Here is a 23,137-nt window from a genome sequence, read left to right on the forward strand (position 1 = left end):
AAAAAGTTTGAGGACAGACTAAAGTCTTATGGCTCATGCACACTTGAGCTAAAAAAAAGCTGCTTTACAGTAGGGTTGCCACCTGTCCTGGATTCACCTGGACAGTCCGGGTTTTGAATCCTGTGTCCAGGTTTCAGGGAGACTGAAACCCAGACACATTTTTCAGACTGGGCTGTGGCTCCCCAAGTAACCAAGATAGTCACACACAAATCTGTTGCCATCCGGGAGCTGTGGGTGGCTGTCTGGGGGCAGGTTCGGCATCACTGGGGGGGGGGGGTCATGATGTCAGCAAGAGAAATGTGGGCACACCCACTGCACGCTATGCACACCGCATTACTTTTCTCAATCCAAAGGTGTTCCAGGCCACTAAAGTGTTTGGGTTTGGCTTGAAGAAAAGGTGGCAACCCTACTTTACAGGCGTTTGCATAGGCGTGCGCACAGGGTGTGCCGGGTGTGCCCAGGCACACCCTAATCTCCCCATGCGCATTAGTGTTATCGTTCTGTATAGCAACAGGAACATGGGAAAGATCTCCCTCTTACCGGCTCTGCCATAAGAGAAGTGTTTATCGTTTTTTCTTTCACTGTGCCAGCAGGGAGATCAATGTACCGGGGTCATATATGTGTAGATACATACACATGCATGTGTGTTTGAGCTTAAGGGTGCACACCCTAATGCATTAGGCTGCGCACACCTATGGGCGTTTGAGATATTTTTTCTCTACCTCTAAACACCCCTCTATGTTAGTCTATGTGTGCACACTATAGGCATTTACAGGAGTTTAGAGGCAGAAAAAAACACCCACCAAAGTTGTGTTCAGGGGAGGAGCTTTTGGGCATAAAAAACACTCAAAATCGCCTAAACACGCATAAACATGCGTTTACACTTGTTAATAAATTAGCATTCAGACCAATAGAATGCATTAATGCCAGGTGTGTGAACGTGCACTAACGCGCATAGGCACGACGTGAACGGGCATGCAAAAATGCAGCTTATTACCTCGCTTTTCTGCTGCTAAAAACTTGTAGGAAAAAAGGTGTCATGGAGATCACAGTGTGCACATGGCCTAAACGTTAAAGCAGATGGAGCTTTGCTCATGGTCAGTAAGGGCTCATTGAAACAGGTGACCAGGGGGCGGTAAAAGCAGGCAGTTGAGCTGCGGTTTTACGATTCACTGACTTCCCATCTAAGCAAGAGCATTCAGTTGCTGAGAAATGCACATATGCCACAGTTGCGGCAAAAAAAAACCTCCTTGGCGCGTTCAGTGGGCAATATCACCACCAAACGCAACCCTTTCACGTGAATGGGGCCATGCTACAACTGCCCCGCAATCACATGTGATACACGGCGGTGCAGCATTTACAGGGTTAAAACAGGACAAATCGCCTCCCAGCCACCTGTCAACTACCCTCTGAAAAGCATTAAAATTAGGATTGATTTTCAGGGGGACAGCAAGGGCTGCCGCATGTTTCAACGCACCTTACGAGTTCTTAAAGTGTATGTCAACTAACAATGTCTGTTATTTGGTGCCTTTTGGTCGAAGGGGTTTTATTATATCTGATCTACAAGTGTATGTATGTATAACAAATAGCTGTTCATCCGTCTTGTGTGCTGATAACTGTTCTCTCTGTCTCTGGGCTGTTATCAGTTACCATTGTTCCCTGCTATCCCTGCAAATTACAAAACACCCGCCCCTGCTATGGCATAGAGAGGGAGGTGTTATGTAGTCCAAACACACTCCCTGTCCTAGGGAGACAATGTTTTTTGGTACGGTTGTCACCCTAGGATTAATGAATTAGTGAAAAGTGTGAAAAAAACAAGAACTCATCCAACACATCTAAGGACCGGTACACTGCAGTACTATCAGTTTTTGTCTTTGGGTTTAGATACATTGTAAGGGGCAAATAAGGATACAGTACAGAAAATAGGTTTAGGCCTGATAGGGCAATCTCATTGATCAGTCACATCCCTGTAATCTATATCTCTCCCATTATTTAGATTGTAAGCTTGCAGGAGCAGGGCCCCTCTAACCCCTTTGTTTTGAATTGCACTGTTTGTGTATGGTCTGCCTTTATATTGTAAAGCAAACTTATGACGCTATATAAATCCTGTATAATAATATTTATTAATCGATTCTATCAGAGTGTCCAATTTGGTGAAGAATCCTTACTGTATGTGCATAGTCTCCCTAACAGTGGCCATAGACGGTGCAATTTCACAGGACAATTGTTTTGATAAAACGATTAAATCAGACATCGATCAAGTGAGACAAAAATGACATGGCTGAGCGATGAGCGGCACATAGTGACAGTTTTCATTGACCCAAATCAATCAGTTGTGGCAGAAAAAAAATGATCATATAAGGTCAATTGTTTTTGTGATTGTTTTCTTTTTCTATTACAACTGATGTGGGTCGATCAAAACCAGCACTCTCTGTTGCTCATTGCTAGCTCGTGCCATTTGTTCTGGCTCGATCGATATTTGATTTGATGGTTTTGTTGAATCGCACATGGATCGTTCAGTTTTATCACACCTTGTGTAGCCATCATAGGAGATAATGAGAGATGAGCGCATCCCTGGTACTGGGCGATCCATGAGCCCCGAGTGATGATTCGATGTCAGCTCTGTGTCTATGGGATCAGATCGGAGGGATCAGACGATGCTCCCCCCACACACACATCGTACACACACATCGTACACACACATCACACTCCAGCCTCATCTGGATCAGACTCCGGAGGATTTCGGCACGCTTGTGTGTTGAAGAAAAAAAAAATCCAGGAGGAGGGGTGCCGGGGAAGAAAATAAAGGAAACGGAAGCCAACCAAAAGAGTAATAGTAGCAGCAGTGTGTCCAACAGCAGCACCAGCAGAGGGACCTCCTCCGATCTCCTCCTCCGATCACCCCTCTACTCTGTGCGATCCCAGCCTGACACTCCATCCACTACTACTACCACCATGGACTGCCACCGCATGCCAATCCATGCCACCTCTCCCCGGATTACCTCCTTCACCCCATGGATCTTTATCTTCACCACCTTCATGAGAGTGTCACTGGGATCTTCATTCCTGACAGGTAGGGATCAGCATGGCACAATGGATGGAAGTCAGTGTATACATAGAGATTGTATATGGATAGGTCACTACACATACATCACAGCTGTATATATGGCATGTCAGTACACATACAGGAAAGGCAATATATAAATATATATATGTCAGTGCACATACACATACATGAAATTGATTATCATTGTCATTGGTATGATGTATACTTACAGAAAAGTGAGTACCAATATATTTAATAGATGAGTTATTATTCTTGTATTATATTATTATACAGGATTTATATAGCACCGACATTTTGCGCAGTGCTTTACAAAATAAGTTACTTCATATACATGAAATTGGTGTGTATGGTATGATAGGACACATACAGAAAAGTGGGTATATATACAATAGTTATGTCAGAAGGCATACATGAAATGTGGTATATTAGTGCATATACATGATAGTGAGTAAATACATGATGATAGTGATTATATATGTATATATATATATATATATATATATATATATATATATATATATATATATATATATATATAATATATTTTTTAATATAGATATGTCAGCACACATACATAAAATTGAGTATATATGGCATGTTAGTACAAACACACATATATATATATATATATATATATATATATATATATATATATATATATATATATATATTCATTTTTGTATGCATATTTACTAACATACCATGTATACTCAATTTCATGTATGTGTGCTGACATATCTATATACATATATATATATATATATATATATATATATATAGATAGATATATAGATATATAGATATATATAGATATAGATATCTAGATATCTATATCTATAGATATATATCTTAGATATACATACAGAAAAGTACTTTGTTTTATATATATATATATATATATATATATATATATATATATATATATATATATATTCATTTTTGTATGCATATTTACTAACATACCATATATACTCAATTTCATGTATGTGTGCTGACATAGCTATATTAAAAAAAAAAATAAGGAATTGTATCATAGATTCTATGTGAGTTCACACATACATAAAGGTGTTCATCCATATATGAATACCAACTTGCATTGCCTGTTTTAGATTAACAATAAATATTGACTGTTTAACCGATTAGAATAACGTTCCTGAGTATTATATCTTAGTATGTGCATTTGGAGCAATATACTGTATATATATATATATATATATATATATATATATATATATATATACTGTATATACAGTGTATGTGTGTATCTGAACTTGCATTGCTTGTTTTAGATTAAGACCAAGCAAGCATAGTCAGTTTCATCTATTAGATTGTTCCTGAGCATTATAGATCTGCCTGTGCACTAGGTGCACTATGAACCACTTATCTATAAGTAGGTATTGAGTTTGAAATAAAGCTGCCATGGCTTCTTGTGTGCAGTGCTCCCCCCATAGATGATGTAAGAGTTCATTGCTGGTGAGATCGGAGTGCTCTTGCGGTTATCTTCAGTTTGCACAGGGCTCTGATCTGCAGGATGACTGAGGCATGCTATAATCTGCCTGTATTTTGGAAGCACTATACAGGTGTCTGACTAGTGCAATAATAGAAAGCCAAGCACTAGCCCTCACTCCATTCTATCTCATGGGATTGCTTTTATTGAATTGATGGGGGCTATCTTCTACATGAAAGTAGTGGCAGTGCTGCTGGATGTAATTACATGTTTGCAGGCAGGTGAGGGCTGCAGTCCATGGAAGGACATATTTCACTGACACCTGGTACATTAAACCCAAAGAAAAACTTTAAAGTTGAAGTCTATTAAAGGCAAGCAGTGTTCAGTTTCACAAAAAAGTGATCCTAAACGTAGATAAATACTAAGATGAACAGAGTACGAGGGAGGAGGAATAGGGAGCATGTTAAGGGTACAACCTTGTGTGAGCTTTTGAAAAATGAGCTACTGATGGAAGGTAAATGGTGACAGATAACATAGGCTCATGTTAGGAGATCACCTTTGTCCCAAAGACCCTATCTCTTCCTATCTACATCACATGCCTGTTTAAAGATAGATGACAGCAAACATGTAATAACTAGACTAGATTTCTTTTATAGTCATTGAAAGTTGCTGTAGTTCAGTCAGCTTGGCACAGGGAGCTGTAGGTGCCTCTTGGGTTGCTAAGTGCTGAAAGCAATCTATAAAAAAAGGTTATGGTGTCTACTGTTCACTGGGTCATATATCAACGTCTAATGCTAACTCCATGCTCATTACATTATGAACCGGTTAAACTATATCACTTCGTTTTGGAGACGCACTGTTTAAGTGGTGGCTGATTCACTGTGGCAGATTGTAGGCTGCTCACCCTGTCTACAAGTTTCACATAAACATCAATCACATGTGCTGTAAAACCTGAGCTTTGTACAAGTGAGAGTCATCCTGGTGAAAAGTCCCCATTGCTACCCCTGATGCCTCCCCCCCCAATCCCCATCCCATGCTAGGCTAAAATCACAGTTTGCCAGAAATTGTAAGATCTTCCGGTGTAGTCATGTAGTAATTCCTATCATTTTGGTTTCTTCTGCAAGGCACTGTGGCCAGTTGTGAAAACGAAGGAGAAGCTCTTCAAATTCCATTCATCACTGACAATCCATGTATTTCTTGTGTGTGTCTGGTAAGTGCCAGACTATTATTTGCTGGTGGTCTCAGAAGGTTGAAATGTCCTGTTTTTTAAGTGTAACATGAACGTCTTTCTTTATACAGTCCGGTGACTAACATGGTTTTTGGTAATCACAAAAACATGTTTTCTGTACATGCCATCATGTCACGTGGTCAAAAAGTGTGTATTATTAGTATTTATTATTAATTATTGCAACTATTATTAATACTATTATTATCATCATTATTATGTGTTTGGCCATTGGCCAAGCACCAGACTATCTATTATTTGCTGATGGTGATCTCAGAAGGTTGAAATTTTCTGTTTGTTATTTGAGTGCCTTTCTTTATGCAGTCTGGTGGCTAACATGGTCTTTGTATTCACAAAAGTATGTTTTCTGTACATACCATCATGTCACGTGGGCAAAACGTGTGTATTAGTATTTATTATTTATTGTTATTATCATTATTATTGTTATTATTATGTGTGGCAAGTACCAGACTATTATGTGCTGGTGGTGATCTCAGAAGGTTGAAATGTGCTGTTTGTTACATGAACTTTCTTTATAGAGTTACATAGTTACATAGTTAGTCAGGTTGAAAAAAGAAAAAAGACACAAGTCCATCTAGTTCAACCATAAAAAAAAATAAAAAAAAAATGAATAAAATAAAAAATATCATACAATCCCATATACCCAATCCTATACCCACAGTTGATCCAGTAAAGTCTGATGGCTAACATGGTCTTTGTATTCGTATAAGTATGTTGTATGTACATGCCATCATGTCAGGTGGGCAAAACAGTGTGTAGTATTCGTATTTATTATTATTATCATTTATATTATTATTATTAAGTATTACATCAATATGTATTGTTATTATTATTATTATTTTCATTATGCTACTAGTACTATTACTACTACTACTACTACTACAACTACTACTACTACTACTACTACTAATAATAATAATAATATAGTTTATTCTATTATTACAACTCAATGGGGTCTACTTATCAAAGATATTATAAATCTGTTTATCAAGGGTTAAGTCTTATTTCACAAAAAAAAAAAAAAAATCAGTATAAATTTTAATAGTTTTGTTTCAATTTTATAATTATTAGTATGCCTTTTTCATTTTGTAATGTTCTTTAGTTTCTGTGGTTTAATGACATGTAATTGGTTTCAGTCTGACCTGTAATGTTTTGGGTATCTAGAACCGTGCTGTAGGAAGTTATTAAAAAGTCTGTTTCGAATCTACTTTTTTTAGCCTTCATGTAAATCATGTATGTCTATTTGATGAGCGCAGTCGTGACAGTACTAGCCTGTGATAAAGATCAGAGATTACAATCTGGAGATTGGAGTAAATAAAGTTTTGGTAGCACAATCTACCTTTAAGCTGTTTGCTTTGCTGTGTGTCTTTATATAAGCTGCGTCTCTAGCGGTGATAGGACCATTTCAATACACTGATTATTTTCAGGAACAACGTCTCCGCAGGTCTAAGGAGAAGTCTGCTCTACAGAAGACCAAAAAAAAAAAAAGTTTCACCTTTTAGGCTGCATGGGTCTTAAAGTAATTGTTTATCGAGAGAGAAGTTGATTTTCTTCCACTGACTTTTTTCATTTTAGTTTACAAAGCTATGCCATTTCAGGAATGTATAATGATGGTTGTAATGACTTTTATTGGGTTGTAGAATTTCCATATTAGATGGTGCCCACAGTTATAAATCTGCACTATAAAGCTGCAATGTCCCGGATCACAGAGGCAACACTAGTGACAAAAGTTTTCGTTTAGAGATTTTATTTAGCAATTGAATAATTCAAAATTTACAAACATTTCAAGCAAATATAACTTACAAGCACTAACACAGCAATATTATGATTGCAGCATAAACACTGTAAGATAGGTAATTAATATTTTATATAAAACAAGTGCATGACTGACATTTTTTTAAATTTGTTTGATCAATGAAGAAACTTAATATTAACTAGTATAAAGTGTTATAAAAGTCATCAGAAATAGATATAGATAGAGTCAAGTTCTCTAGCTGGTGTCAGCACTCTGCTATGACAATGACCACTGTCTCCAATATATAGCTTTATTGTGATAAAAGATGAAGAGAGGAAGTTTAATGACATGCACGTGTCTGACTGTATTGATCGCCATGCGCAGTCATGTGACTTTTTTAAAATTTAATCAGCTGATGCTGATACAGCGCAGCGTCATCAAAAAATTATGTATCGGTGACAATGGAAATTCATGTGACACAATCAGATGAGAGGTTTAGATCATGTATAATAAGGGCACAATATTAAAATAACTTCAAATATGCTGACAACGTACTTAATAAAATAAAGCTCTGACATTATTACTTATAGAGAAAAAGAAGTAGAAGGATAGGATGAAGACAACCTTCCTGAAAAACTCTATTGTTTTGTATGTAGGTTGTCATAGTACAGAGAAGCTGTGTGCTTTCTCAATGAAAGTATATAATAAATGGTTTGCCTGCATTGCAGGACATTATTGTGCCTTTTTCCCGGAGTATGTATTTTGCTAGATTACACAGTGCAATGGGCACTTTGTATAGAACTAAGCTTGCAGAAATTACAGACTTTATTATTTCCTAAGCTTGTATTACAGTAATAGTGCTTCCTGGAAACTGAAGTTGGGGACTTGTGACATAGGTCTGAAAACGCAGCGTGTACATTAAACAGTGCCTATCAGGTAGAATTAGGATATGCTAAAACATATCATTCTGACAATTCCGAAAAGGAAACATACTGTTCAGCAATAAGAAACCTCAAAACTCAATTCTCAAAGCTTTAAAACAAGGACGAGGATCTTTATTATAGCCGTGTAATGTTTAAATCACATTGGATTTAACTGAAAATAATTATTACAGTCATGGTACTAGTCATTTCACTAGGAGAGGTCAGCAGTGGCATTCTTTTAATGAAAAGAGAACTTAAAGCAGTAGCAAACCGCTGGGCGTTTTTCTGTGTTTTTTTTTCAGACATGAAAGGTATTGTCATAATGTGCTAGTATGCATCTTTGCAAATTATGTAAACTTACCTAAAAACAAAGCCTTCCAGTGCCAAGCTGGCACCGCTGCAAGTGCTTCCATCTTTACCTGTCTTCCTTCCGGGTCTGTGGACTCCAGCTGTGTGACTGTCCAGAGCCGCAATGACGTCACTCCCGTGTGTGCGCTTGGGAGCCACCCTTTGCGGCACAGGACTCTGAAGGAACGGCCCAGGTGGCCATTCCTTCAGAGAGCATGCACCAGTGACTTCACCGGCTGCATGTACAGTAAATATAGACTAAACGGTGCACTTTTAGGAGATATTTACAGTACCTATAGGTAAGCCTCATTATAGGCTTACCTATAGGTAAAAGTCAGAGATGGGAGTTTACTCCCACTTTAAAGTGTTCCTAAACCCAGGACCCTGCATTCACTATAATTGGTCTCCCACAGTACATAGAACATGGAAATGCAATTATTTTAGTAAATATAAACTGCTTAATACCTTTTCTCATCAGCAGTATATAGCAGTCTTATGACTTCTATCAGTGTCTGGTCAAAGCTTGTAGGAGGAGTTTTCATTCTCCTATGACTGCCCTTTGAGGCTGCAGGGCTCAGAGGAAGAAGGTATTCCTTCGAAGCACGTCAGTTGGCAGTGGCCCTTATAATCTTCTCCATTACCATCTGGAGTCTGTTATCGTGAGACTGATGGCCATCATCTGAAGGCTTTTTATATTGCGGTTTTCTTCCACATGTTTGTGAGTAGTTTTTAATTTACTTTTTAAATAAAAAACATTAAAGGATAATGCACAAGGTCGTGCGCGCTCTTTTTTGTATTTCTCCTTTGACTGCTAGGATATTCCTATCCTTGAGGGCAGCAAGGCTTGAGACGTTGTCCATTACGAACTCTAGCCCACCTGGTTGGACCACTAGTGCACAGGAGTATTTGTTTTTTGAGGCTGCAGGACCCCTGACCCTCTGTTTGGACAGTGCTGATTATCCCTGTGCTGATCACATGCACCCTCCCAAGAAAAAAAAAAAAAAACTCTCTAGCAATACACACCAAACTGAGCATGTGCAGCTTGCCCCTAAGCCTCTGTTCTATAAGGAGATGGGTTGGGGACAGTGGAAGGAGGGGGAGGATCGGAGCAGACAGGAACAAACAGCCTTTTTACACAAAGCAGAGGATTAACCACTTAGGTTCCACGGTGAGTATAACAGGCATACTTAACTGCATATACAGACTGATTTTACTGTTGTGGGTTTAGTAACACTTTAAAGTAAAAATTCAGCTAACACCTAACTAACTCTAAATCTACTCACAGCTACATTCTAAATCAAATCTATCTCTCTGTAGAAAGAAAAAAAAATCTCTATACTTACCTGTTCTGCAGCCGCTGTGGTCCGGTCCCACGCTGAGCTGTCAGCGGCGGATTCTGTGTGTAGGAGTGTGCAGGAGAGGCAGCCGACAACGGAATCCCCATAGTAACTCTATGGGTGATGTCACTTCCCAGGCATTTCCCAGCCGTTGTCGGTTCTCTCTTGCACACAGCATCCGCTGCTGGAGACCGGACCGGAACGGCTTCAGAAAAGGTTTGTATGGCGGTTTCTTCTTTACAGGGTTGGATAGATTTGTTTTAGAATGTGGCTGCGAGTAGATTTAAAGTTAGTTAGGTTTTTGGTGAACTTCTACATTAAACCACTTACAGACTGGAAGATTTGCCTGCTTAATGACCAGGCTTTTTTTTGCGATATGGCACTGCGTTGTTTTAACTGACAATTGCGCGGTCATGAGACGCTGTACCCAAACAAAATTGGCATCCTTTTTTCCCCACAAATAGAACTTTCTTTTGGTGGTATTTGATTACATTGCATTTTTTATTATTTTTTGCGCTATAAACAAAAAAAGAGCAACAATTTTGAAAAAAAAAACAATATTTTTTACTTTTTGCTATAATAAATATCCCCAAAAATGTTTTTAAAAATCAAATTTCTTTATCAGTTTTGGCTAATATGTATTCTTCTACATATTTTTTGGTAATAAAAATCTCAATAAGCATATATTGATTGGTTTGTGCAAAAGTTATAGCGTCTACAAACTATGGGAAAGATTTATGGCATTTTTATGGTATTTTTATTATTATTATTATTATTATTATTATTTATTTATTTATTTTTTACTAGTAATGGCAGTGATCTGCCATCTGTGATCGGGACTGCAACATTGTGGCGGACTGATCGGACACTTTTGACACATTTTTGGGACATTTATATAGCGATCAGTGCTATAAAAATGCACTGATTACTATGCAAATGTCACTGACAGGGAAGGGGTTAACACTAGGAGGCGATCTTCGGGGTTAACTGTGTTCCCTCAGTGTGTGTTCTAACTGTAGGGGAAGGAACTGACTAGAGGAGCAGACAGATTGTTGTTCCTAGCTAGTAGGAGCACACGATCTGTCTCTCCTCTCCTCACAGAACAGGGATTTGTGTGCTTACCCACACACGTCCCTGTTCAGGCTTTCGTGCCCGTGATCGCTTGTGGCCGGTGGTCATCGCGACCGCTGGCCATGCGCATCAGTTTTCCCCGCAGTGCAGCGCGCGCGCCTGCTATCCCTGCTTAAAGGGCCGACGTACAGCTACGATGGCTCACGGGAACGTGCCGACCTGCCGCAGTATAATGACGGCGGCTGGTCGGCAAGCGGTTAACCTCTTACCTAACCGAGTAATGCATATATGCTGGAGCAAGAAAGGTAGGCTTTAAAGCTCAGCCGCCACACATATGCATCCACAGGGGCCTGAGATTTTTTCCTGAGAGTGTGCTCATTGCGTGTTCCCCCAAGCTGTCACTGACGGCTCTCGGTCAAGGCTTTTGATTGGGAGAGAGTGGAATGGGCTCCCGATTATGTGGTGACTGTGTGAACCAATGGCAGTGGTCGCATGATACAGAAGCTGTAGGTGGTAAAGATACTTAAAGCGGAGTTCCACCCAAAAGTGGAACTTCCGCTCATCTGATTTCCCCCCCCCTCCGGTGCCACAACTGGCACCTTTCAGGGGGGAGGGGGGTGCAGATTCCTGTCTACTACAGGTATTTGTACCCACTCCCTGGAATAGACTCAATCATGAGAGTCACGCCCCTTCCCGCACCCCCCCCCCCCCCAGCTGTCTTCTGGGAAACACACAGGTCCCAGGAGATAGCGGGGACCACTTAGGACGTGCAGCGCGACTCGCACATGCGCAGTAGGGAACCGGGAAGTGAAGCCGCAATGCTTCACTTCCTGATTCCCTCACAGAGAATGGCAGCAGCAGCAGCCAAGAGCTGAGCGATTGATCGGCTTCGGCTGCCGACATCGCTAGACTCCAGGACAGGTAAGTGTCCATTTATTAAAAATCAGCAGCTGCAGTATTTGTAGCTGCTGGCTTTTAATAGTTTTTTTTTTTTTTTAGGTGGACTCCCTCTTTAAAGCAGAACTTCACTCTTTCAATCAACATTGACTGTTTGTAATCTTTATGCTGCTAGAATTAGTAAATAGATAGGACAGTATATCATATTTACTTGTGTTAAACTTTTAGTCTTACTTTTTTTCAGTTACTTCCTGGTTTCCATGCCTAAACAAATTTTGTCATACATCCCAGGGGAGGAGGGGTTTTCTCAACTAAACACACCCTCCTATCTGTATGCCTGAGCTGAGGGAAGATGGATTCCATGAAGTAAGTGCTACATGAATCATCTGCCCTTACTCAAGATGGCTGCAGCTAGAAATGCTGGGAAGGGGGGGGGGGGGGTTTCAAAGTGATTTTTCAGCAAATAAAGCATAGAGACATTGGCTGAGTTTGCTTTGATTAACAAAAGTGAATTAGTGTTTTATGTCTGTGGTGCTCAGATACAGCGTAGCTCCGTTTTAAAGGGCTGCTGGTACAATCATGTGAAAAAAATTCTTATTTTGTTTTTTTTTTCTACATCTCCATTGATGTGCTGTAAGTTTGAATAGAACGGGGATAACTTCTGCTCCATTTTCACCTTAATACATCAGGACCAGAGTTCATTTCACTGTGTTTCACACTTGAGTAAATCAGGCCTACTTGTCTAGTTTGTTCTTATTGCTCCCCAAGAGTACACATATGAGTTTATGTACATTATTATTATGAATCTTGATCTTCACACTATATTATCAAAGGGGACTTTCACCCACATACCTTCATTGCACCCTCAGAGTTGGACCTTTATTTATTTTATCCCTAATACCTTTATGTTGGGAGATCACCTAGGTGAGAATGATGTCAACAGCCTCCTGGGATACTCACGTCACATATCCCAGGAGGCCTCGGGGTACTATATGGCATGTGCCCCACTGAGCATCATCAGGGGGCTGTCTCTTTCTGCTACTTGCAGCTGGCCCCCTGATGATGCAGGGGCAGGCTGAAGGAACCCGGAAGAGACAGCAGCACCCCGATGACGCGCTGGATTTGCTGGACATGTAAGTATGTGTTTTTAGGATAACCCAGAAAACCAGGTAAGAGGGGATTTTAAAACAGCTGCATGGTGGAGGGGGAAGGGGGTTTGGGTGAAGGTCATTTTTAAAAAAGGGTGGCAGTTGACAATGACAGCTTATGAGAAATGAGGGTTCTGGACACAAATTTGTTTCTGGTCACTGGAGAGAATTAATCACCATGGTTGTACACTAATGCCCTGTACACACGATCGGACATTGATCGGACATTCCGATAACAAAATCCATGGATTTTTTTCCAACGGATGTTGGCTCAAACTTGTCTTGCATACACACGGTTGCACAAAGTTGGCGAAAAATCCGATCGGTCTGAACGCGGTGACGTAAAACACGTACGTTGGGACTATAAACGGGACAGTAGCCAATGGCTTTCGTCTCTTAATTTATTTTGAGGATGCGTGGCACTTTGTGCGTCGGATTTGTGTACACACGATCGGAATTTAACCGATCGGATTTTGTTGTCGGAAAATTTTAAAGCCTGCTCTCAAACTTTGGAACCCACACATGATCGGAATTTCCGACAACACAATCCGATCGCACTTGTACAGGGCATTAGGCTTTATGTACACGGGACTTTTTACAACCTCTCCTAAACCATTTAACATGGCAGATAGTAATCCATGTTTAAAATGTCCGTTTTACATGCCGGGTTTAGCGGCGTTTTGCCGCGTTTGAGTTTAGAAGCTTTAAAAAAAATATATATATATCATTTTTTTTTTTCAATATAGCCAAAAATGAAAAAGGCCTGTAAACGAAACACGGCTACTAAACGCGAGTTACCGCGTTTAGAAGCGTTTGGCGCTTGAAATGCCTCTAAACTCAAATGCTTTGTACAGCAGGGGAGCAGGAATATGACACACCAGGAAGTGTGACATGTGAAGAGGTCACTGATCTGCAAGACAGCAAAGATTGGAGGAATGGGTGGGGGGACAGGTGAGTATAAACCTGCCTGTTTTGAAGTCACTTTAAAGGAGTATAGCCAAAGCTCGTTTGGTTGCACTTCTCCTGTGACCGTTTTCAGCAGACAGCGGGCTGAAGCCAGCTGTCGACTGACGTCACAGAGCCGGTCCAGGCTCAGGAAAGATTGCGACCATATGGTTGGGATCCGCTCACATGCCTGGACATGCATGAGCTATCATGATCGGCTCACAAAAGCTGTGTACTAATGATCAGATTATCGGAAGACCATTCCGAAACTGATATTTTTCGGATTTTTTCATCGTGTGTACTAGACATTATTCTAACTGTAGTTAAGGAAAGCGGGAAAAAAACACTGGATCCGTAAGGTTATTGTGTTGGTATTGCTATCTTATCTTAAGGTATTGATGTTGATGTAGGTTCCCAGGAAGGCAGCTTCTACACTCTGGATAATCTCCACAAACTCCTTGAGTTGTAGTGTAATGCAACAAGAATGTAAACTGAAGCACCACACCACTGCTAAGAGATCTAGATACAAATTTATTCCAGTAAAGGTCAGGTGGATAATCAAAAGAGTGGCCAACACATTCCAGGGGTCCAAAACCACCACCTCCATTAGGGCTAGAAAAAAACATAAGGACATCCCCATAGCAATACCATATCAATACAGTATCTTCTCCTTAGGGTCATTGTTAAAACCATTGTCAATTGTATAAAAAGTTAGGCAACAGTAAATAAATAATATACAAGAACCTCAGACAAAAGTGAGAATCTGAATAATAAAACATACCAGTTCATCAATAGAGTTATTACTAATTATTATTATTATTACAGTTTTTTAAAGAGTCGTATATGAACCTTTAAGTAGTGATATGGTGCTACAATTTACATTTTGATACATTATTCTAGGTATAGGCAGCCTGACTGTTCATTCTGACCTTTGGCTGAGCTGCAAACCTACCTTGTGAAGATGTCCAGAAGCATCATGACACTATTGCACAACTTACTAAGTACAAGTGGCCCATAGTTTACCGTAACATGGTCAAAAGTGATCTGGGACACAGGGAAAGACCTTCATTACTCTCAAGAATGATGTTCATTTATACTCATTGGATGCAGGTGTTGCAGCCATAACACGTCAACTAAAGTATATTCACTTTTCACAGCATTTAGCAGGCCATAGACGGTGCAAATGTATTTCCTGCAGCCACGGGTTGTAAGATTTGTAAGATTCCCCCATCAACACAGACAGTGCTGACAGGGAAATCCCTCCTGCTGCCCCTGCTGGAGAAGAAACTGATTATTGTTAGTGGATATAGCAGCCGCTAGTGATAATCGCAAGTAAAATCCAGCAGGCTGATAGTACCAAGTTGATTGATCGATCAACTTGGTACATTCAGCCTGCCCATACATGGTTCGAATCTCGACCGGTTTCTTTTGAACTGGCGAAGATTCGAACCATCTATGACCAGCCTAAGGTATTTACCAGATATAATTGTTTGTAATTTACAGTCAGTAACCACCCCCTGTTTCGGCTCGCACCAGAACTCCCAATCATGGAAAAGGTTTGGACCTGAGCCGCGAACCCTATCTATAGGACCTGAACTTGAAGAATCAAAAGTCCCTATTTTGAAGGCTTATATGCAATTATTGGCCATAAAAAAGGATTGTTTTTGCAGGAGCATTGATTTTAGTAATGCCTAAACTTAAACAATAAAAATAAAAAAATTCCTTTAAATATAGTGCCTGGGGGCTCCCCTTAGTCTGCCTGTGAAGTGGTGCATCTGTACCGTGCATAGAACCTGCTGCAGCAAAATTTACATAGATAAAGAAAGCCTTATCCGAGCATGCAGCCTGGCAGATCAGGAAAGGGGGGGTGGCGAGGAGCGAGCACCCCCCCTTCTGAACCATACCAGGCCACATGCCCTTAACATGGGAGGGTGCCATCAAACAATCGGTGCACGCAGGGTCAATGGCATCACGTGGAAGAGGTTCCACCAGGTGACATCACCAGGTGGCCCCACCCCTTACCTATTTAATAACTGTCAAATGGCGGAGCAGGCAGTCGGTGGTTAGCCTTCGTCGCGGGCGGAGCTTTTTTTTCTTCTCTTTTTCTGGGTCAAGTGGTGCAGCGGGCATCGTGATTGAAGATAGATTTACATCGGGGACATTGTTTTTTTTATTTTTAATAAAGAAATTGTCAAAAATTGCGTGTGTGTTTTTATTTCTCTTTGACACTTTTTTTGGTGAATGAGTAGGGGTACAATGTACCTCTGCTCATTCACATAAAAGGGGGCAGGATCTAGGTTGTTAAAGGGGGCTTCCAGATTTCAATATGCCCCCTGCCCGCAGACCCCCACAGCTCAGGGTTCTGGGGAAGAGGCCCTTGATAAGCACCCCCCACCATGTTGAGGGCAGGTGGCCTGGTATGGTTCAGGAGGGGGGCACTCGCTCCCACCTCCCTTTTCTTGTCTGCCAGGCTGCATGTTCGGATATGGGTCTGGTATGGATTTTGGGGGGACCCCACGCCGTTTTTGTTCACATTTTTCTTGAGCCAGCAAGGTTTTTTTTTCATTCAACTGTCAAGCGGGGATGTCGGTTGATAGCTGATGACTCATTCATTGTTAAGGATGCAGCAGCCGGCTTCTCGGCTCACTCCTTAACAACCAGCTATTCACTATGCCCAGCGGTCAAGTGAATTGCTTCACCCAATCAGGGCTTAGAAAGCACTGTGCAGCACGCAGTGCATTGTGGGGTGATCAGCGAGCGCCCTGCAAATTTGGGTATTCGGCAAACGGGCGATGTTTGGGTCGAACTAATGCTCTGGCCGAAAAGCTTGCCCAACACTAACAGAGAGTACCAAGGAGTATATTTATAAAGCAGTAAATATGATCTTTATCATTCACTGCAGGTGAATCTTCATGGTTCATGTGTCTTAGATGACAGTGGATAGTCCACCACCAGTAAATGATTTGTGAAAGTCACATTCATTCCTGTGTAAATATGTCCCCAAGTAATAAGCACATGGAAACTATGTTGGTAAAAATGAAAACATACTTTCTGTTCACCTTGAGGATAGGAGCACAAATATATCTCAGCTTCTATTAAAATCCACTTAGCCACACTTTCTGGTAGAACAAATAACACTATAACATTTGGCAGGACACTTATGGAAAAAATAGAGTCAATATCTTGATCAAAATCATAGGAAAATATAAACTAACCTTGAAATTTTGTTAACCTGCTATCTTAATGGTTCCTTGACTTGTATTCAAGTATTGTTTTCAAAAGTCCAGCTAGGAACTAGAAGTGACCCAGTTTCCTTGTAGACTTGCTACCTGCACTTTAGAAGTCAATCAGCTTCAATGCACAGTCTAGGCATCTTTACAAAGACCCCATTCACATGGACATTTGGAGGCAGGGGGCAGGGCCTGGTGTAAAAATCCCGGTGTCACATGGCTGAAGAGCCATGGATTACGTGTGCAGTCACAGACAGAAGTGAATGGCTGTATGAGCTTATACTCCTGCACATGCTGATGATTATTTGCATCAGCATCTATCCACGCATGCATGCATGACATATCCCCCAAAGGTGAAATTTGCAATTTTGGGAGATAAGGCATAAACGCATGCATGGGTAAACAAGTATGCAAAAAAAAATGGCATTTTCACAAGTACAAAGGTGTACAGCCATTCTCCTCTTTGGGTGGTTGAATGCGCTATTTGCAGTTTCACGGCCAGAATTTGTACACTGGACCCTGCCCGTGCCTCCAAATGTCCATAATATTAAGGCCTACCAGGGGGGGGCCCTTCTGTAATGTAGCAAAGGAGAACTGGGCAGAGCTGACAACACTGCTTGTGATTTTATGACAGCAAATGGAGATTCTCACTGCAGGATATTAGGAGATCACTGGATTTCTGGCAGGATCTACAGGCATTTTTCTGTTTAATGGGACAAAACATGGGAAAATGTACATGTATAGCAGACAGGGATGTACTGAATTAGTTTTTTATTTTTATTTTATTTTGCCAAGACATATCCTTTTACATGGAAAAGCATTATATATGGAATGGCTCAAATCTTACAACATAAATAGTTTTATTAGTCTCATATGTTGTAAAGAGCTGTGCAAACTGTTGGCTCTATATAAATCCTGTATAATAATAATAATAATAATATGTTTAACCTCCCTGATGGTATTCCCGAGTGTGGCCCGGGGTGGATTTTCAGTACCAAAAGTGGTAACCCCGAGCCAGACTCGGGATCGTATCGCAGGATCCAGGTACAGTTACTTACCTTGTCCCTGGATCCTGCGATGTGACCCCACTGTGTGTGTGAGCCGTCCTCCGCTCGATTCATCACAGCGCCAGGCTCCGTTCCCTGTGAGCAGTGCGACGCACGGGGACGTCGAACGGCGCCAAATTCAAAAAGTGAAAAACACTTTATACATACAGTACACTGTAATCTTACAGATTACATTACTGTATCAAATCATTTCACATCCCTTTTGTCCCTAATGCTTTGTCCAGTGCCCTGCATGCAGTTTTATATTATAAAAACTGTTCTTTCTGCCTGGAAACTGGAGATTGTCCATAGCAACCAAAACCGTCCCTTTACATCAAAAGTGGTTGTGGACCAGCTAGAAAATTAGAACACTTGCAGAATTGAGCGATAGTGATTTGTGGGGAAATTCGTCATCAAACACTGAAAAGTAATGACAGTGACAATTCTGCAACTGAGCAAATTTCAGTATTTTTGATTTGATTACATTATTGAATAATTTTTATTATTATTATATTATTATTTGTTATAATTATTTATAGTTATTTATTATATTATAATTTATGATTTTGTGTTTCAAACTTTATCATACCCGGGATATCTACTAGACTCTTGTTTGGACAGATTTAAGTGTGTTATTCCTAAGAATTACAGGCCTACAATATAAACCGCCAAATTTCCATACAAAACATTGTACCGCTTTGAGCTTTATAAATCTGAAATAATCATACCGCCAGGGAGGTTAAATCGGAGAAATCACCATTGACTACTTTTTTGTTGTTGTTATCTGCAGACATGCAACTGCTAATTCTGTGTCCCAGTCTCTCCCTCAGTCATGCGTGGGTGGAGCTTTCTCTTTTGAGGTCAATAAAGGACGTGACATTGCGTCCTCAGGCGCCAGTTGCCTCCAGACTAAGCGGTGCCCTGAGTGCGCATACGCTGGGGAAGGAAGCAGCTGACATGCCCAGGGATTTTGTATTGCTAATGAAGTGCCTAAGCTTCCAGATGCCGACATATCTGGGGGGATCAGCGATTTGCAAGGGGACTGAATAATGTCTGATTGGCATAGCAAACCGTGCATAATTGAGAAACAAAAACATAGTAAATATACACAGCAATTACAGAATTGATGGCATTATTCTGCCAAAAAAGATAAAATAATACTGCTGAATAGTAGAGTTTATTTCAACTGTTATCGTTTTATTTTGCAACATATAGCTTATATTTCGCTATGCCATTTTATTTCTTGTCTTTTATAATGTTTACTTGTGTACATATTCCTATGCACTAGGTGCAGTGATGGCGAACCTTGACAACCTGAGATGTTTTGGAACTACATTTCCCATGATGCTCAGCTACACTGCAGAGTGCATGAGCATCATGGAAAATGTAGTTCCAAAACATCTCAGGTTGTCAAGGTTCGCCATCACTGCACCAGGGGATACTAAATATACAAAATTAATAGATGCCGTTCTGTGTCCTAAGCTAAGAATTCATAGCTGCTAGAGATTTTTTTTTAATTAAATTACTAGTGCCTGTATACTCGGCTGTCTAGAATCTGTACATGTTAATGACAAACTGGTGCCTAGCTACCCCTAACTATGTGTTTGGTGTATGTGGGCAATGGAAAAGGTGGAGGTGTACCAGAATTGCAGATCACCAGGTTGCTTGGGGAATATTAGAAGCTTATGGAAACAACCTAGCTGCTCCACAGCCCTTAGAGTACACCAAATTGTATGGAAAATCTTTATCTGTCTGTGTGTGACCATCCAGCCCAATTTTTATAAGTATCCCTCTAGTGGCGATTGATGGTATTGCAGGCTGGGATACTTATCGCACAGCCTTGTTTCAACTTCCCAAGGTAAGCTCTCTCCTTCTTCTTCCCTTTTTCCACCAAGCAAGGAACTTGCTCCAGTTAACAAGTCACCTCGGGTGCGATTTCTTGACATCTTAAGGCAGCAGTGGGATATTAGTATGTGTGTGTGTGTTGATTATGGTTGTTACCCATGTTGTTACCCATGTCTGTATTGTCTAAAACTTGTTTTAAAACAAGGGAGGTTTAAAATATTTAATTGTGACCCGCATTTCCCGTTTTAACCTAGTGACAGCAGTCACTGGGACAGTGAGAGAGGATACTCCACTGTCTAAAAACTTTTAGTAACATGACTATGAGTTGGAACCGCTTTCAGGCTTTTACCGATATGTACCTTTCCTTTGGAGTGATTTCCATTCATTTCCTGTCCCAGTGACCACCAAAACAGCAATACAAATGGGACAGACTGGAATATTACCTAGCATTCTACCTTCCGGGACAATCATTTTTATTGTAATAAGAACAACAACTTGACAAATGTTCACCCACGCAGGGGTATAATGCAATGAGTATAACAATCAAGTAAATTTTATAGGTACGAGCCTTCTACTTTCAAGGGAAACACGGATACTTCTGTGGTTATTTTTTGAGGGCAACTTAGCAATCATTTTCTGTCAAATGAATACGGTTGATGTTAAGTAGGTAATGTGACATATTTCGCAAGATGTCTAAATAATGTGCTACTTTCTAAAATAATTTGTGATTTATGATTTAATAAAACATGAAAAGTCTGCTTCTGTATGCAAGATTTCAAAATCCATCTTATCTAAAAGAAGATAAGATGGATTTTCATATCTTTGATACAGAAGCAGACCAAACAGTCTATTTTTGCTGCCCATGCAATGTCTGAAAAGATAAGACATGTATTGAATGGACAGTGAATGTAGACTGTTTGGTCTGTCAGTGTTAAAAACCATATGATGCTGATATAAGGATTATGATGTCTGGGCATATCTCTGGCATGTTATACAATCTCTCTCTCTCTCTGTGTGTATATATATATATATATATATATATATATATATATATATATATATATATATATATATATAGTATATATACTATATATATATATATATATATATATATATATATATATATAGTATATATACTATATATATATATATATATATATATATATAGTATATATACTATATATATATATATATATATATATATATATATATATATATATATATATATATATATATATATATAATGTGTGTATATATATATATATATATATATATATATATATATATATATATATACAATATATACACATATGTAAACCAATGGTGGGCACCACACTCAGAGAACAGCCTTCCTTTATTTTAAAGAAAAACTAGGAAATCAGGACAAGCATTTACCAGTCATTACTCCAATACTAGTTAAAATTGTATTTAATCACTGGTAAATGCTTGTTCTGATTTCCTAGTTTTTGTCTTCCCCATCCATTCCGCCTTCCCTTTCCGTCTATCCCATTCCTCTACAAGATCATCCAGCACCCAGGGCAAAATTGCCAAACTGTGTCCCCCCCTCCTTCCTGTTCATGATGTGAGAGCTTAGGGGATCCGCTTAGGGGATGCACAACCCATGCTTCCTCTCGGCTTTCTCCTCACTGCTACCGTAACTGGGCTGACAAGAGTAGTGATGCTGCTGTCACTACTCCTGTAGGCCTTAAGCCTTGTAACAGAAGGAACTCAGCACAGGGTGTCCCCATCCCTGCAATAAACCATTGCGCCCAGGGCAGCCATCCCTTCTGCTCACCCCTTGTCCCGGCCCTGATTGTATGACACTATAGCTTCCAGTTGTGAACGTAACTGTTGTTCATTTTTGGACTTGCCATCTTTCAATAAAAACTTACTGAACGTTATTTTAGAGGAAGTGTGGGAAATAAAAAAACATGCATATTCACCTATATGGCTACAGCATCAGTCTGAGCACATGAACACAGTTCTTAGTCTTCTCTGCTCTGCACCTCCAGTGCTCAGTGGAGCACTGGGCTGTGGAGCGGGGGGGGGGGGGGGGGGGGGGCGGCTGGCTCAGACTTTAGCCCGCTGTCAGCTGAATCTGGGTCTCAGGAGTGCAAAAATAAGTGCACTCCTTTAACCCAGAACAGTAAGGCCAAAAAAGTCACACTGTATACCAGCAACAATTGTAGTGTGCAAAGATGTGGTTTAGTCATTGGAATCAATAATTACTGCAAAAGAGGTTTTTCAAAATGTTGGAGAATCTACTTGTGACTAATAACTGATCACAATTTTTTTGATTAAAAGAGCATTAGGCATAATTAGTCAGGGGCATGCCTGACAAATGGGTCCTGCGTGACTCCGAAACGTTGTACTCTCTTATTTGTGATGTGATTATGCTTCAATAGAAAAAATGTTTGTACTCAACTTGAAGATCCGTGGTGTGCTGGCAAATATCTTCATTGTGGTTTGCCAGGGTAGGACTTCACTTTTTTTAGCGAAGTTCTGCTTTAGGAAGTCCCACTGTTGCTCAAAAAAATCATTTTATGGTAGTAAACTATAATATGTGCACCATTTAGGAGATATTTACAAGACATCACCAGCGCATGCGCACTGCGCTCTCATTGGCCAGCACACCTGAGTATGCTGTCTATTGAGAGAGCTGTGCCGTGACCGTGTCTCCCACAACCATACGAGGGAGTGATATCATAGCGGCTCAGCCATTTAATTTGTCTGAAGCCTGCAAACCTGGAAGGAAGACCTGGTGAAGATGGAATTCCTTTCAGTGGTGACAGTACAGGGAGGGATACATTTTTTTTTTAGATAAGTTTGTCATAATGTGCTAGTATGCTGTG

At 40.2% G+C, this 23,137-nt stretch overlaps 1 protein-coding gene across 1 annotated transcript in view; it reads left to right on the forward strand.

The window, feature by feature from the left end:
- The first annotated feature begins 2,702 nt into the window (after positions 1-2,702).
- The window catches only part of BMPER (BMP binding endothelial regulator), a 351,352-nt gene continuing 330,917 nt past the window's right edge, over positions 2,703-23,137 (forward strand). Inside the window, exons 1-2 of the mRNA XM_073630479.1 lie at positions 2,703-3,073; positions 5,639-5,724. Coding sequence (XP_073486580.1) covers positions 2,956-3,073; positions 5,639-5,724 — 204 coding nt within the window. The 5' untranslated portion in view covers positions 2,703-2,955. The remainder of the gene's footprint in view (positions 3,074-5,638; positions 5,725-23,137) is intronic.

This window comes from Aquarana catesbeiana, linkage group LG05, assembly GCF_042186555.1.
Source record: "Aquarana catesbeiana isolate 2022-GZ linkage group LG05, ASM4218655v1, whole genome shotgun sequence".
NCBI classification, from domain to species: Eukaryota; Metazoa; Chordata; class Amphibia; order Anura; family Ranidae; genus Aquarana; species Aquarana catesbeiana.